We start from the raw sequence: 17028 nt of genomic DNA, 5'->3' as shown, positions 1-17028 counted from the left end.
ATCCCGTTTTACAGAGGAAGAAACTGAACTTAAGAAAAGTCACACAATTTGCTGACCGACCATATACTCCTATAAATATTGGAGTTGGGATTCACCATAGGGCCAAAAAAAGCCTAGGTTCCTCTTCACGTTGCTGTAACCACCAATGGGTTGATGTAAAGATCTCTGTAATCTATGTCTGTTTTCAACCTCTTTAAGTTTGAAAGCATCACTCTCTACTGATGTAGCCTGCTGGCTGCTGGCAACTTGCTGTATCGATTTTCGGAGCCCTTTCCCTTAACTGCGACCGGGAAGCTCCTTCTTTTCATCTCGGAGCATTGTCTCTGAGGTCGCTCCTCCCCCGCCCCCGCCCAGCTCTGGAATGCTGAGCCCTGTCGCTCTGCCGCACACCTCCCCTCCCCTCCACATCCAGGCCTTCCTCCTTCTACGCAGTTTCCCGGCTGTTTGCTAGAGGTGGCCCAGCCTCCTCCTGGACCGGGTCTTGGCGGGTGGGGGCGGTGGATCAGGGAGCGGGAGATTGCCCTGCAGGTGGGTTAGTTAAAACCAACCACCAAACAAAAACTGCCCGCCCTGAGTTTGCAAGAGGTACGGTTAGGGTGAGCAGACACAGCAAATACAATTACAGGACCAAGTTACATTTGAAAATCCGTATGTTTATTGGAGTTAAAACAAAACAACTATTCGTGGCTTCTGTGAAATTCAAATTTAACTGAGCACCCTGTATTTCACCTGGCTACCGTAGGTAGGGGAACAGGGGTAAGGCAGGAAATTCGGGGCGCTCGGAGGAGGAGGCTTCCGGGCCTTTTGGGCCTCGGAATGAAGCGCCCCAGCCAGCACGCGAAGAAAGAGGGCCGCTGGCCTCTGTTGGAACCCCGTCCAGGGCCTGGGGGTCAGGAAAGTTCGAGGCGACCCGAGGTACCTGGCTCGCGGTACCTGAACAGCAGCGAATCCCAAAGACCAGAGGCCAGAGGCAGGCCGCCCGACTCCCAGATGGCGCCAGCGGCCGCTGCCAGCTTCCAAGATGGCGGCACGGGATCGCGATCGCGATCGCGGCTCCCCTCCCCCCAGGCCTCCGGGAGGCCGGGAGCGCGACGCGCGTAGCCGTGCGCCGGTTGCCGTGCGGCCCGGGTGGTGGTCCCGGCCGCTTCCAGCCCCGCGCCATGCGGCTCCTCGGCTGGTGGCAGGTCCTGCTGTGGGTGCTGGGGCCTCCAGCCCGCGGCCTAGAGGGTGAGTGCGGGCTGGGGCCGTGGCCAGGGGCGGCAGGCGGCGGCGAGTGAAATGATAGTGCGCGGTGGGGGTCTAGCGGCGGCGAGTGAAATGATAGCGCGCGGTGGGGGTCTACTCGGACGACGCTCTTTCACCAGCGCAGGGGCCCTCCGCTCTTCCTGGCGCTGGCCGGCGAGTCCAGCCCCGCGTCGTCCCGACCTCTTTCTGCCTGTGTGGCCCCGAGTGGCGGTCGGCGCTGGCGGAGAGCCCGTCCAGGCCCCCGCAGCAGGCGTCAGTGGGTCGGGAGTGACAGTGCATTAGTGCCTACTGAGGCGTAGCCTTTATTACGAATGATAAAAATCGTAACGAACAGCCGACATTTACGGTGCCCTTACGCGGAGGTAGGAACCGTGCCTTATCGCAGTTAGCCCTCGCACCCACCGTAGGAGAGTGGCTGCACGAGTATCTCCACGTACCAGGAGGAGGCGCGGAGTTCGGAGAGTCGAGTCTGCCCTTCGGGTCGTGGCAGAGCCCGTCTTTCTGCCTGCAGAGCCCACGTTTCATTTGGCACCTTGATGGCTCACTTTTTAAAGAAGGCCGCTCTTGCTCAGGTTGCCTTTAGGAAGGGCAGATGAGAAAAACAGAAGAGACTCCCCGGGTAACCCGCACGCTCTCCGGGGCGTCCTCGGGCCGGGGGTGGGGTGTGGTGGGGTGTGTGTGGGTGTGTGTGTGTGTGTGTGTGTGTGTGTGTGGTGGGGGGCAACTACCCTTGGCCGCTCGGCTGGGGCCGGGGGTGGGGCCTTATCCTCAGGGCTGCGTCACCCCACTCCTCACAGTTTGTCGAAGTCTAGACCTTTCGGCCTTGCTTGTCATTCACTACCGGGATAGGCAGGTTTTTGCTTTCCGTGAGGTGGCCTGGAAGGAGGCAGGGCCGCTGAGCGGGAGGAAGGGGAGGAAGAGGAGCACAGTTACCTTGGTGAGAGCGCTGGTTCTGTGCCCGGTGCTGATGCTTTATGAGCATCATCTTATTTAAGCTCCACGTGCTTATGAAGTAGATGTTGCTCTGGTTCCCGGTTTACAGATGGGTAAACCGAGACTCAGTGTCAGTAAGTGTTCTGCCAGGGTCTCCAACAGCCAGAAGTTGAGGAGCCCAGATTCAGGCCCATGCCTGCCTGCTTCACAGTCAAACCTGTGGACTTCATTTCTCTGTCACTGCGTTTTAACCACCAGCTTCAGAGAGGGGACAGCATGTGCTGGATAGCTTTTGTTTGTTCCCCAGATCGTTCTCTAGCCTCGTCCACCCTGCGCTGTGCCCCCAGTGGCTGTCCTGTATGGCCTAACAACTGGCTGTCTTGCCTTCTGGCTTTGTGTGGGTTGGAATAAGGGAGCCTGAGGTGAGGATATTGATTCTCTCAGCTTCCTCCCTTAGGGATTATCATGGGTTGGCTTTGTCCTTCCATGGAAAGTCACAGCTTCTAGAAGGGTGAGCACACTGTTCCAAGGTTCTGTGACTTGCTGCTTCTGAGCTTTCAAGGTCTATGAGTGGTAACTGGCTCCCTCGCTGCTGTTACTGGCCCTGAAGCTTCTTATCATTGCTTTTGGTTTCTCTGACATCCAGCCCATGTGTTGGTGGCCCCTGTACTAATCTCTCCTCACATTGCCCACGTTGAGTGTGCTGCTTCCAGGCAGAATCTTGGTGATTCAGGGGACTGACTTATTGTTGTAGTCAGGGTGATGTGAGCCCCCCTAGCAGTCTGGGCCATGAGCACGCAGACCTGAAGATAACACCAGACATAGGGTGGGCCGTTGGTGGTCATGGCGAGGCCGCGAATGGGGTGACAGCAGAGGGACTTTCACCACCTGGGTCCTTTTTAGGGTGGCTGAAAATCCGAGGCTTTTTGGTCTGTAGTGGGCGCCCCTGGCAGATGAGCACCTGGAGGTAGCTGTGTTGTCCAGGTGTCCTGGCTTCAACACCCCCATGCCTGTCTTCACTAGGCAGTCAACTAGCAGATTTTACTGAGCACCAATCACATGTCATATGCTCTGCTGGACACTTGAAGTACAGTGGTGAGCCAGGTAGAGAAACAGGTCCGCCCTCCTATCTGTTGGAGGACAGGCATTAAATGACTACAAATAATTAATAATTTTCCAGCAGTGGGAAATGCTTCAGGGAGAGTCCCAGGGTATTATTGGATGCTGTTATGGGAGACCCCTCGGGTCTGAGGGTCAGGGGGGGTGAAGTTCACCTTACAGAGGTGAAGTTTAGGGTAAGATCTGAACGATGAGTCAGATTAGCTAGCAAGAGAGCCAGTGGAGGGCTTTCCTGGCAGAGAAACAGCCCTCGGGACAGCACTGAGGTAGGTGGAAGAGATCTGGAGTGTTCAGGGACCGAAATGTCTGGTGGAACTCTTTGTGTGGACAGAGGCTGGTATCGCTGCCACAGAAGCCATTGTGAAAAACCTGCGGCCGGTAGAGAGCCTTCTGAGCAAAACTGGGAGGGTGTGAAGGATCTGATGTAGGCTGGGGCTCCCTGGCAGCGTTGGCACGGTGCCCCCACCCTTGTTCTCCAGATATCTTCCTTGCTGTCAGTGATGCAGTGATTGTCATTTTTGTGTGGCTCACACTGTAGTCCCTGTTTTGAGGTTAAGAAGCAGTCTCTTTTAAAAAGCACGTGACGCTGCAAGGGTTCAGCGACTCTCGCACGGTACGTCATTTCCGTCTTGGTATGGAATAATTCACAGTTTCCTCTCTTCCCAATACTTAAGCGAGAACACTGGTATCTGAGGGCATAAAAATTTTTTGGTTCGTAATATGTACTGTCTACTTAACTCTTTCACAGGAGGGAAAAAATAACCCTCCTGAACTGAAAATACCAGCTCTGTGCATCACTCAGACTCCCTTTAGATTTTTTGCAAGGGACATCTATGCATTTTTATGAGGGTGATCAGAGAGCCAGGTTGTAATTTCTGACCTGATTTTTTTTCTCCTGAGGTTCTTTCAGGATCTTGGCATTCTCTGTGTACTTATGAGACCTGAGATGTTGGTTAGGTTCAGAGAGAGCAGATGTCTGTGGAGCTGGGGCGTTTGGGAGGAGGGTTGGCCCCCCTACATGACACCCTTTGTTCTCCAGACGTTTCGCCCCTTTGGCTTCATTTCCTGCTCCGTTTCGTGGCCGCCCCAGCAAACGTGTTTTTCTTCTGATTATATAAGCGGTACATGCTCATCACCCAGAGGCTACAGAAAGACTGTCATTGTGATCCCACTGCCACCAAATTCGCAGAGCTCCCTGTGCAGACACCCAGAGCCTTCTCTGAGTCACAGTCACATAGAAGTGCGACTTTCTCCAGTCAAGGACACACTTTGCCGCTCAAGCCCTGTACTCTGCCCTGTCTAACCTCTCTTGTTCCCTCGCCCTCCTCGCCCACTTTCCCATCAACTTGATATAGCCTTAAACTTCTCCTCTGTCCTAAAAGCCGAAACAGAAACCTCCTTGGCCCATTATCACCTACCCTGGCTTTCTTGTCCCCTTCATAGCTACACTTTCAGAAAGATTGTGTCTAATTATCAATGTACTTACTGTGTCTTGGGCTCTCCATTCTTCTGTGTGGATCCATATTTCTTCCATCTGGTATCATTTTTCTTTGGGCTGGAGGAGTTCCTTTAAGATTCTCGTTCTGGGTGTTTGTTCGTGATGAATTCCTTCAGCTTTTAATATTTCTGAAAAATTATTTATTTTCCCTTCATTTTTGAAAGATTTTTTTCTTTGGTATAGAATTTTAGGTTTAGAGTTTTTTCCTTTCAGTACTTTAAGGATGCTACTCTTCTTGCTTGCATCGTTTACAATAGGGAATCTGCTGTCATCTTTACCTTTCTTCCCCCGTACCTAGCATGTCTTTTTTCTCTGGCTGCTTTTAACATTTTTGTCTTCGTCATTGGTTTTGAGCAATTTGATTATGATAATATCTTGGTGTAGTTCATTGAAATTGGGGTTTGCTGAACTGCTTGGATCTATGAATTTATGGTTTTCATCAAGTTTGTGCAGTTTTTGGTTATTATTAATTCAAATACTTTTTCTGCCCACACCCCTCTTCTCCCCCCTCCTTTCTGGGTATTCTCATGATCTGTATGTTAGGCCACTTGAAACTGTCCCACAGCTCACTGATTCTCTTAATTTCTCTGGATTCTTGTTTTCATTGTGTGTGTGATTTTGGATAGGTTCTATTGCTATGCTTTCAAATTCACTAGTCTTTTCTTCTGCAATGCCTCATCTGCCATTAATCCCACCCAGTGCAGTTTTCATTTTAAACGTTGTAGTTTTCGTTGCCAGAGTACAATTTGGGTCTTTTAAAAAAATAGAATTATGATTGACATGTAACATTATATTAGTTTCTGGTGTACAACGTAATGATTAATGTTTGTGTATAATTGCAAAATGATCAGTTAGCATCTGACACCATGCATAGTTAAAAGATTTTTTTTTTCTTGTCAGGAGAACTTTTAAGGTTTACTCTCAGCAACTTTAAAATATGCGAGGCAGTCTTATTAACTAGAGTCATCATGCTGTACCTTACGTTCCCATGACTTACTTTGTAACTGGAAGTTTGTGCTTTCTGACCATCTTCACCCATTTATTTCACCCTTCCCCCCACCAATACCTTTGGCAACCACCAGTCTGTTCTCTGTATCTATGAGCTATTAATTAATTAATTAATTTACTTTTAAAGATTCCACATGTGAAAGTATATGGTATTTGTCTTTCTGAGATTTATCTCGCTTAGCATAATGGTCCCTCCATGTTGTTGCAAATGGCAAGGTTTCCTCTTTTTGTGACTAATTATATCGTGTGTATAGATTCTATGTTCTTTACCCATTGAGCCTCTGGTAGACACTTAGGTTGCTTCCGTGGCTTTTGTAAATAAGGCTGCAGTGAACATGGGGTGCATATATTTTTTCAAATTAGTGTTTTTGTTCCACCCAGAAGTGGAATTGCTGGATCATATGGTAATTATAGTTTTAATTTTTTGAGGACCCCCCATACTGTTTTCCACAATAGCTACACCAATTTACGTTCCTTCCAAGAGTGTCCAAGCGTTTCCTTTTCTCTCCACATCCTCACCAGCACTTGTTATTTCTTGTCTTTTTGATAATAGCTAATCTGACAGGTGTGAGGTGAGGTCTCCGTGGTTTTGATTTGCATTTTGATGTGGGTCTTTTATATCTTATGTCTCTATATCTGCTTAACTTTCCGAACATGTGCAATAGAGTTATAATCACTGTTTTAATAGCCTCATCTCCTAATTCTGACATCTGCAAGCTGTGGGTCAGTTTTAATTGGTTAACTACTGTTCTCATGATTGATCATATTTTCCTGCTTTTTTGCATGCCTGGTAACTTTGGATTTGATGCCAGACATAAATTTGACCTTGTTGAGTGCTGGATATTTTAGTATTTCTCTAAATATTCATGAGTTTTGTTCTAGGTTACAGTTAAGTTAGCTGAGCATGGTTTGATCTTTGCCTTTAAGGTTTGCTGGACGGGAGCAGAGCTATATTTACTGTAGGATTGAGTTTGCTCCACTGCTTTTGTGTAGTCTCCCCAGTGCTCCGTGAGTCATGAGGTTTTCCAGTCTAGCTGGTGGAAACAGGTACTCTTCCCAGCTCTCTGTGAGTGTTGGGTTCTGTTGCCTCTGATCCTTTTGGGCAGCTCTTTGCCTAGCTTTGGGAAGGAACTCACGTGTAAATGCTGACCAGTGTACTCGACGGGGTCTCTCTGCAGGTCTCTGGAGTCCTCTCTCTGCAGCTTGCCCATCTCTACTATTCTGTCCCACAAACTCTAGCTTTCTTGGTCTCTCTAAACCCTGAGTACCATCTCCTCAACTTGGAGAGCGCTGGGCTCTGCCTGCTTCCTTCCCTTTTCCTGATCTATGGCATGCACTCCCTCAGGTGGTAAGCTGGAACACTTCTAGGGCTCTCCTGTGTTCTTCCTGTTTTCAGGGATCCCTGTCCTTCCTTGCCTGCTAACTAGTCTCCTGAAACTGGTTCATATTTTTGGCCTTTTTTGGGTTGTTTCACTAGGGAGGGTAAATCTGGTCCCTCTTACTCCAACTTAGCCAGAAGCAGAATTCTCAGAGAATGTTTTTGAATTGCTGAATGAATCTGCACAGCTCTGTGGGGATATTCTTTGAGACCTTATACAAATGTGCATACCTTAGGGAGCTCCCAGACCCCCCCCCCCAACTTTAAAGCCAGTTGGGTTTTCACACTTCGGTGACATGCCGTTGGCATGGCAGAGGCCATTACGTGGCTGGTGGTTTCCCAGCCACATGGCAAGCTTGTCTGAGTGCATCGGGCTCATTGGTTTCCCCCAGTCAGTGCCTGGCACTGAGGCTGGCAGCTCTTGTTGAGTTGATGGGAGTTGGAGGGCAGGAGTCACTGTTACAGAGATGAATGGAGATTGCTCAGTGAATATATGACGCTTCCCCAGACTCTTCCCTTACCTGAGCTTTTTACCCAAGCCCCATCTAGTGGCTCCAAAAGCGTGAGGAAGGTCCTCCTTCGCCCTGCTGCTGCCCAGGCCCTGGGGGGTGCGCCTCCCGGCACTCCCACAGGCAGCAGGCAGGAGAGCAGGCGCTGGCTGGAGAGGCCACCTCATGCAGGAGCGGCTGTATGGAGTGTTCTCGGACTGTGAGGCACAGCAGTCCCCGAGGTCACAGGGAGGGGAAGGCCCGATCTGGAGTAGCAGCCAGAAGACTTCGCTCAGAGACCTGGCTCTGCTGCGTCCTAGCTTGTGTGCTGTTGGGCATTACACTGCCTCTCTGGGCCTCAGCTTGGTCCTCCGTTACGCGGGGATGGTAGCCCTTGTCCTGCCCGGCTCACAGGGCTCTTATGTGTGCAAGGATGCTTTGCCATAGTAGAATCCTCTATAAAGGCATCATTATTTTTGGATATTCTCATCAAACAAATGAAAGTGTTTGTGTTGTATTTTCTTAATTGGATGTCTGCACGGGAATGTTTTTGCTTATAATCCACACGGCACGCAGCAGGTATCCCATGAAGGTATGTATTTGTCCACTTTGTATTTGACAGTCATCATCTGGTACTTCCTGGTGACCTTCTTCATGATCTGGAGAATGGCGGGTGGCCCTCCGATAGCTTCTTGGGAAGGTTACCTTTTTTCCCCTTAGGGGAAAATGTCTAATTTGAGGGGAACTGTAATTCTTTGGGCTTTTCATGTACTTGGAAGTGACTTAGGACTGCGAACATGCTGGTGTGTTGTAGTTGCAGAGGAAAGTGGTCACTTGCCGTCGGAGGAGCGGCCTGCTCGCGCTCTGCAGGCGGGAGCCGTGTCTGCGAGTGAAGAGGAGCCGTTGCGTGGCCCTGGGGGCCAGGACAAGTCAGCAGGAGAGGCCGGCACGGTGCTGGGGCTGGACGCTGATGGCGACCACGTGGTGATGCTGTCCGTGATCCCCGGGGAGACCGAGGACAAGCTGAGTCCCGAGCCCAGCGGCGGCACCTGTGGGGCCCGAGGGGAGGAGGACTCGCGGTGCAGCCTCCGAGAGCACCTCTTCTCTCTGGACGGCTCTGGGGCCAGCTTCCAGGACAGGGAGGAGGAGTATTACTCAGAGCCAGAAGTGGCCGAGTCCGACCCGGTCCCACCCGAGGACTCCAATAACACGGAAAGTCTGAAATCCCCCAAGGTGAACTGCGAGGAGAGAAATGTGACGGGCTTAGAAAACTTCACTCTGAAAATTTTAAATATGTCACAGGTAAGAAAGAATGGTTTAGTACTTTTCTCCTTTTCTGCATATTGATTTTACGATTTAATCCTTTTATCAACTTTCAGATGGAAGGTCAGAGTCTTTATCATTTTGTAAGTGGGACAGCACTTAATGGCTGCATCACTGAAAACTGACTTGGCTCTCCGTGATGTTCGTAGGGAGAGGAGGCGCTAGACCTAGTGTCAATTATGCTTTTTAGGCGGCTTGAGCCTGGTGACCCTCTGGGTCCTCCCTCCACCAAGCCTCACGATGAAAATCCCAGGGGACAGCGCCGCCTCAGTCGGTTAAGCGTGACTCTTGGTTTCCACTGAGGTTGTGACCTCAAGGTCGTGAGATGGAGCTCTCCATCAGGCTCTGCACTCAGCACGGAGTCTGTTTGACATTCTTCCTCTCCCTCTGCCCCTCCCCCCGCTCTCATGCTCTCTCGCTCTCGCAAATAAATAAATAAATCTTTAAAAAAAAAAATATCCTGGTGGAAGATAGGCACTTGCCATCAGAATCCTAACATTTTTCTTCTTCCAAATGAGGTATTTACTACAGAGGCAAGTTAAAAATATCTGAATTACTAAGATTGTGATCTAGCATTGTTTAGACTGGTGGTACCCCTGGGAAGCATGTTATATTAATGAAAAATTTCTTTCCTTCAAAGAGTTTGACTCCAGTGTTTTCTCCGGAGTGATAGCTGAGACAGTTGTCCCCAACCTAGCCATGCTTTTCCAGCGCATGCTTTTCCAGCCCATTGGATAAATGATAATTCCGAAGAGAACACTGGGATAATGACTGACTGTTTCTGTGGAATTGTTAAGCTAGGTAGCAGGATGAGTTCAGGCTGCTTATGTAATACGAGAAGAAATCCTAGCTCGGCACACCGTGACTGCTTATTTTAAATGAGGGTCTGTGGTACGTTGAGTGTCCGTAGCCCCTCCACGTGCAGGGGTCAGTGCTGGTCAGTGCTGGCCTCACATCCTCCCCTCAGTGCCCGGTGAACACTGCCTCAGCTCTACAGCACTGTTTCTAGGCTGTCACACACTTGACCAGGAGAGAGCAGTTTCAGCAGCCTGAGTTAGGGTGGTGGCAGGGATGGTGCGCCCTTGAATTGAACTAGCCTTTGGCCAAATGCACTGATTGGACTGCTTATAGATTTGGGTCTGCTGAGTTGATGGTTGGGGCCTGAGATCTCAGTGCTTTAATAATGCCATTAGAGTGTGTGAGAGGCACAGGTGAGAGGTTGGGACAATGGCCTGTGCCTTGTGTGTACTTAGTATTTGAATTGATGCATTATGAAAAATACTAAAATGCTTTATAGTACTATCAAGAAAATTTACAGGAAAGTTTACGATTTGTTATTTGATAATACTTTTCTGCTGATTCATGCATTCCTATGGTTCAAAACCCAAAAGGTTCTTAAGGAGCTACCCTACAGTCTCCCTTCTGTCTGTGTCCCTGCCTCCTCTCCGTGGAGGCAGCAGTGTTTCCAATTTCTTGGGCATCCTTCCAGAAAAATTTATACGAACATTTACTGCTGACTTTAACACTTGTTTCTTTTACCACAGGACCTTATGGATTTTCTAAACCCAAACGGTAGTGACTGCACGCTCGTCCTGTTTTACACCCCATGGTGCCGATTTTCTGCCAGTTTGGCCCCTCATTTTAATTCTCTGCCCCGGGCATTTCCAGCTCTTCATTTTTTGGCACTGGATGCATCTCAGCACAGCAGGTATGTTCCCTGAGTGGAGCTTACGGGTCATCCTTCTGGATGATGCTTGCAGTTCTTTGGAGGTTGCCATCAGTTAAGTTCGAAGCCAAGGAGGTCGGTGTGAGCCTGAAAGCTGGACTAGTGGGAGGGGTAGGCAAGGGTGAGTGGTGAGGGTGGTCACACTCCTCAGGGAGCTGAGGCCTCTCTTTCTGGAGGCCCCTGAAGAGGGGACTGTTCTCTGAAGGGTAGAATTTCTCTCTCTCTATTTTGATGTTAATTGCATCTATTGTTTATTGAAGGCTTAGCATGTGCTAGATACTGGGGAAAGCACTTTTTATTTTGCATGTCATTTTGTCCTCAAAACAGGTGTAGTGGGTATGTACTGTAAGTTTTCCCCCATTCTGCACAGAAGTAAGTAACTAGCCCTAGGTTGCATTATATAAACGAATGAGTTGCTATGACTGAGTTAATAATTTTTTTAAAATTTAAATTCAATTTAGTTAACATATAGTGTATTATTAGTTTCAGGGGTAGAATTTAGTGATTCATCAGTTGCACATAGCACCCAGTGCTCAGTCATGTGCGCTCACCCAGTTACCCCATCCCTCCACCCCCTGCCCCTCCAGCAACCCTCAGTTTGTTCCCTAGAGTTAAGAGTCTCTTATGGTTTGCCTCCCTCTCTGTTTTTATCTTATTTTGTTTTTCCTTCCCTTCCCCTGTGTTCATCTGTTTTGTTTCTTAAATTCCACATGTGAGTGAAATCATGTGGTATCTGTCTTTCTCTGGCCGACTTCGCCTAACACCCTCTAGTTCCATCCATGTCGTTGCACATGGTAAGATTTCATTCTTATTGATTGCTGGGTAATATTCCATTGTATATATATCTGTACCACATCTTTATCCATTCATCTGTTTTTTTTTTTTTTTTTTAAGATTTTATTTATTTATTCGACAGAGATAGAGACAGCCAGCGAGAGAGGGAACACAAGCAGGGGGAGTGGGAGAGGAAGAAGCAGGCTCATAGCGGAGGAGCCTGATGTGGGGCTCGATCCCATAACGCTGGGATCACGCCCTGAGCCGAAGGCAGACGCTTAACGACTGCGCCACCCAGGCGCCCCAATCCATTCATCTGTTGATGGCACATCTGGGCTCTTTCCATAGTTTGGCTATTGTGGACATTGCTGCTCTAAACCCTGGGGTACAGGTGCCCCTTCCAATCACTGTGTTTGTATCCTTTGGATAAATACCTAGTAGTGCAAATGCTGGGTCATAGGGTAGCTCTGTTTTTAACTTTCTGAGGAACCTCCACACTGTTTTCCAGAGGGGCTGCACCAGTTTGCATTCAGGGTGGAATTTGAAGCTGGCTCCACCTGATGGCAGTGGAGGGGCCAGAGGACTCTTCAGAGTCTCGGCCAGCCTGAATTAGCAAAATTAGTGTCACAAGTGGGACCCTCCTGAGACTCACCCACAGTTTAGGTTTCCACCCCTGGCAGCCCAACGCAGCACCCTGTTGTGTGTCTGCTCAGGATTTCTTTCTTTTCCTCCTTTCCCTCCCCTCTTTCTTCTTTCTTGTTCACATTTATTCTTGCATGCGTGTTCCTTAGTGGACAGACAGTAAATTAATTTAATGAATTAATTTAGGCCCTTAAAATGACATTTACTTTTGTTTTATATTATTCAGTGGGCTCTTGTCTTTTTTAGATGTTGAGTGAGCTGAGTTACAAAGAGCTTTGTTCACATGTTCTGTATTTCCCCCGGTGCTGTGACTGCGTCTGGGTTATAAAGCATGTCCCTCTCCTCCACATCACATGCCCCGTAGCAGGGCATGGGAGGCTGTATGTGAATCAGTTTGGAAAGTCTTGAAGATGGTCAAGTTGGTAAAAATGGAGTTGAGTAAAGCTTTTTCGAGTAAAAAAAATTTTTTTTAAAGATTTATATATTTATTTGAGAGAGAGGTGGGGGGAACCGAGTGAGCGGGGAGAGGGGGAGAGAGCATGGAGCCTGACGCGGGGCTTGATCCCATGAGCCTGAGATCACAACCTGAGCTGAAACCAAGAGTTGAATGCTTAACCCACTGAGCCACCCAGGTGCCCCTCGAGTTAAAATTTTGAGTAAAACATTGCACTCCACTGATATTCAGTGTGTGTAATGTAACTGCCAATATTTACGTAAATTTGTTTAGGGAGAAAGAAATCGCAGCAAATTAGTAATTCTCACAAGGGCTTCAGGGAAATATCTGCGTGGCCTGGTCCAAGGGAGCAGGCTGATGGGAAGTCTAGTCTAGGTTAGTGTCAGACTTCGACTGGGCCTTCCCCTGCCCCCAAGCCAGCAGGGCTGGCTCCCAGCACCAGCTTAGTACTCTGGGTTTGGGCTTCTGTTCCCTGGTGGCTTTAATCATCTGCTTTGTTCAGTCATCTCCATGCATCCTTCTCAGTGCCTGCTCTGGTGCCTTAATCATGGAGAGTAGAAGATACTTATTCTTGTTATATGGCCTGCAACATGTGTTTGCCTCATCTGTTTACATGTAAGTGACAACATGTTTACAAAAGAAAAAAATCCTGATTATCCAATACTATCATCTTACTAACAGGGGAAACTGGGGCTTAAAGATGTTAGATAGTCTGCCCGAAGCTCACACAGCTGGTTCAGTGACAGACCTGAGGCTTGAACCGCGCGTGTTTTGACTGCAGAGCTTATACCATGACTCTGTATTATGTAAAGGTGAGCCAGTCCCACTCAGATCATGTTACATCCTGCCCCGGTTGTGAACTTCCTGGTGTGTCTGCTAGACCGTAGATGCCCACATGCTGACTTACCAACTAATTGCTTGCCCTAAGTTGAATCTTAGTGTGAGGGACGGAGATGGGCATTCTGGAGAGTTTGAAATTTCTTCTGTCAAGTAAATTGACACAGTGTGCTTTGTCCATGAATTAGAATTTTCTGGTCTGATCTCTTTTGGCAGTTCACAACTTAAATGGCGGAATAACTAGGGGACGCCTGGCTGGCTCAGTCGGTAGAGCACGTGACCCTTGATCTTGTAGTTGTGAGTTCTGGCCCCACGTTGGGGGTAGAGTTTACTTAAAAAAAAAAAAAAAAGAAAGGAGGAATAGCTGTGTCCAGGGTAGTTCCTTGTTGTAATAGAAAGCAACTGAGCAGAACAGGAATGCCCCCAACCTCAACCCATAAGGAAAAAAGTCAGAAATTGCTATAAGCATAGAATTTGCATATCAGAAACCTCTGTAGGTCACAGGAAAATGATGCTTTCTCATTTATTGCCATCCATTCTGATATGGCAACTGTGTGAGGAAACCCGCTGTTACTTCAGGTTGTCTGACTGACTGCTTTCTGTCACAGCCTTTCTACCAGGTTTGGCACTGTAGCTGTTCCTAACATCTTATTATTTCAAGGAGCTAAACCAATGGCTAGATTTAATCATACAGACCGAACACTGGAAACACTGAAAGTCTTCATTTTTAACCAGACAGGTATGTAGAAATCATATGCTCTAAGAAGGGGTTTTATTGCTGGAAGTATATGCCTTCTGTGGGTTCCTGTCTGCTCTCCTTAAGTGAAGGGGTCAAGACTGGCGTTCAGATGTAAACCTTCTTTTCTAGTGAACTACTTGTGGTTCTGTTAAAAGTCTCTCAGTCAGTGGCAAGCTTGACACAAATAAGGATTATCGATACCTTTAAAAAACCAGCTTTATTATTCTAGAATTCACATACCATACACCTGTAGATAACTTTTTACATCCATTTTTCACTAAAGTGTGGTAGTTACACAAATGTGTGCATTATAATGGTGTGCTGCGTGATGAATTTTCACAAAATGAGCGCCTTGGGTCATCAGGACTCCGACCCAGAGACAATGTTACCAGCCCATCCCCTCAGCACTGTTACTGCTGCCTATAAGGGTAACTACCACCTTGACTCCTAACACCATGGACTAGTGTGACCTGTTTTTGAACTTTATATTAATGGAGACATACATAATGGATTCCCTTGTATCTGGCTTATTTCAGTCACCGTTATGTTTGTGGGATTCACCTGCGTTGGTGCATATGGTTGCTTTTATTTTCTTCCTTTTTGTTGCTGTGTGGTATTCCATTTATTCATCCATATGCAGATGCTATTTTAATTCCTTAATATTTGCCAAAACAAGTGGCCTTACTTTTTATTCTGTAAAAGTTTGAACACTGAATATTGAAGAAATTCTCTTCTTTGATAAAGTTTGCTCCACAAAAGCTTTAATGCCTTAATTATGAGCACCCCACTTCTTTCTGAAGTATATTCACTGGAAATAAAAATGAGTTATAACATACCTTCCATATATATTAAGTTGCATCTAATTACTTATCTCTCACAGTAAAGAACAAAGAGCTGAGTTACCTCATAGGAGTGGAAGGGTTGTTCCCAGATAGTTAGCTATTCAAGTCTCACAGTACCAGACTCCCAATTGCCAATCAGGATATGGAGAGAGGGAGCCAATTTGCTCAATACTCTAAGAAAACCTAGAACCTAAAAGAAATCAAGAAGTCACAGCATCTTTGGTAATCTCTGATCTCAGTGGTGGTTAGTTCTAACAATTTTTTCAGTAAATTATTTAAAAGCATTTTGAATTTAGTGTTCCTTCACCTGTGAAAACATTCTGTAGACTCCTGAGAGTAGCTTTACCAGTCTCAAAGAGAACAAAAGACAACTCTTATCATGCCCGAAGACCCTTCTGAGTTCACAGAAATTCTAATGTTTAGGCTTTGAACAGCTGAATGGGTTCCTGTTCCTTTGATGTGGTGGGAGAAAGGCAAGTTACAAATTACACTAACAGGCAAGTGAAACCCATCCCAGATATACTAGTGTGGTGTTTATTTTAAGACTGCATATCTTTTTGCATACCATGCAGAACTCTTCAGAAAGATCTTTAGCGGGTGTGTTTTCCATCTGATTTGAAACAGTTGATTTCTCTTTCAGGTATAGAAGCCAAGAAAAATGTGGTGGTAACTCAAGCTGACCAAATAGGCCCTCTTCCCAGCACTTTGATAAAAAGTGTGGACTGGCTGCTTGTATTTTCCTTATTCTTTCTGATTAGTTTTATTATGTATGCTACCATTCGAACTGAGAGCATTCGGTGGCTCATTCCAGGACAAGAGCAGGAACACGCGGAATAGTGATGGACTGCAAGGAGAAGTCGGAACGAGGAATTTCAGAAATTAATGCTGCACTTTCTTACATTTTCTCCAGTAAAGTGTAGACTTACACCTTTAGTTAGATTAAAAGAATCATGCATTTGTTGAACTGCTGAATGTGTTAAAAAATTATAAATTGGTGTTTTAATTAGTACCGCAAAAAGCAAATGAACATATTCAATAGAACTCACCATTCTTGTTTTTACTAATCCAGTATTTAAGGGAGTAATCCAGTTTCAAATGGGAGCTGTGTTCAGGTGGAATAGTGGGTAGAGTGACAGTTGGCTTCATAGAAGGAAGAAATAGGACTTTTCACGTTTTAGTTTTAGAAGAGTCTTGATTCCGTGTATGTCTAAGAAGGTTGGTTTCTGTTCATTTGCCATTTTTCTCTCAGAGTCTGTAAGCAGGAAAGTGTTCTGTTGTGGAAGAAGTACTAAAATTCATAAGTGTGACCTTCTGAGTAACTGATGGGAAAATAAAAGAGTCAAGTACTTTGGTGGTTGTGATCTCGAATTTCACCGGAAGGATTTGAAGTGCTTTAAGTCGTTTCTGGATAGGACAGATGTTAGGAGAAAGTAAATATTATCATCAAACTAAAGCTTATTTATGATCAGTTCTAGGCCAAAGCATAACTCGAGTTTTAGTCAGTTACCTAACCAACATGCACTGATTCAGCCTTAACATGTTCTTAGCACTGTGCCAGCTTCAGTGAGAGCCGAAAGAAATACGTAACACCGTTCTTGCCCACAAGTTGATTCTAGTCTAGTTTAGGACACAGGTAGAAAAGAGACAACATGTAATTTATATCAACTTTTTGAAAAGCTGTTTCTAAAAGATCCCTTAAACGCAGATATAAGACATCTGACCACCTAATGAGAAATAACCTTTAGTGATGGTGTCCAGTGTTTCCGATAGAGTAGTTCATTTCATAACGCACCCTAAATTCTATGGAAATAGAACATTAGTTGAGTCACCTTCTCAGAATGTTATGTTGGGCAGGACTTTACAACGTCATGTTGTGGACAGCTATGGCCGGGGTGGTCACTGGCAGGAAGGGACGGTGGTTCAGAATGGTACTATTATTATTTTCACTTACAAATGAGCAAACTGAGGTATGGAGAGAATTTCCCTCGTCTTCCCCCTTTGTTTCCCATAGACTCCTACGTA

At 46.7% G+C, this 17028-nt stretch overlaps 1 protein-coding gene across 1 annotated transcript; it reads left to right on the top strand.

The window, feature by feature from the left end:
* The first annotated feature begins 782 nt into the window (after positions 1-782).
* TXNDC15 (thioredoxin domain containing 15) lies at positions 783-16353 on the top strand. The gene is made up of 5 exons (XM_040622426.1): positions 783-1227; positions 8484-8971; positions 10537-10700; positions 14034-14164; positions 15647-16353. Exons 1-5 carry the CDS (start codon positions 1161-1163, stop codon positions 15841-15843), a joined length of 1047 nt encoding a protein of 348 aa, XP_040478360.1. The 5' UTR covers positions 783-1160; the 3' UTR covers positions 15844-16353.
* Positions 16354-17028: the final 675 nt, after the last annotated feature.

This window comes from Ursus maritimus, unplaced genomic scaffold, assembly GCF_017311325.1.
Source record: "Ursus maritimus isolate PB19 unplaced genomic scaffold, ASM1731132v1 scaffold_5, whole genome shotgun sequence".
Taxonomy (NCBI): Eukaryota; Metazoa; Chordata; class Mammalia; order Carnivora; family Ursidae; genus Ursus; species Ursus maritimus.
Note: the sequence above shows the minus strand (reverse complement) of the source record. Positions and strands in the feature narration are given on the sequence as shown.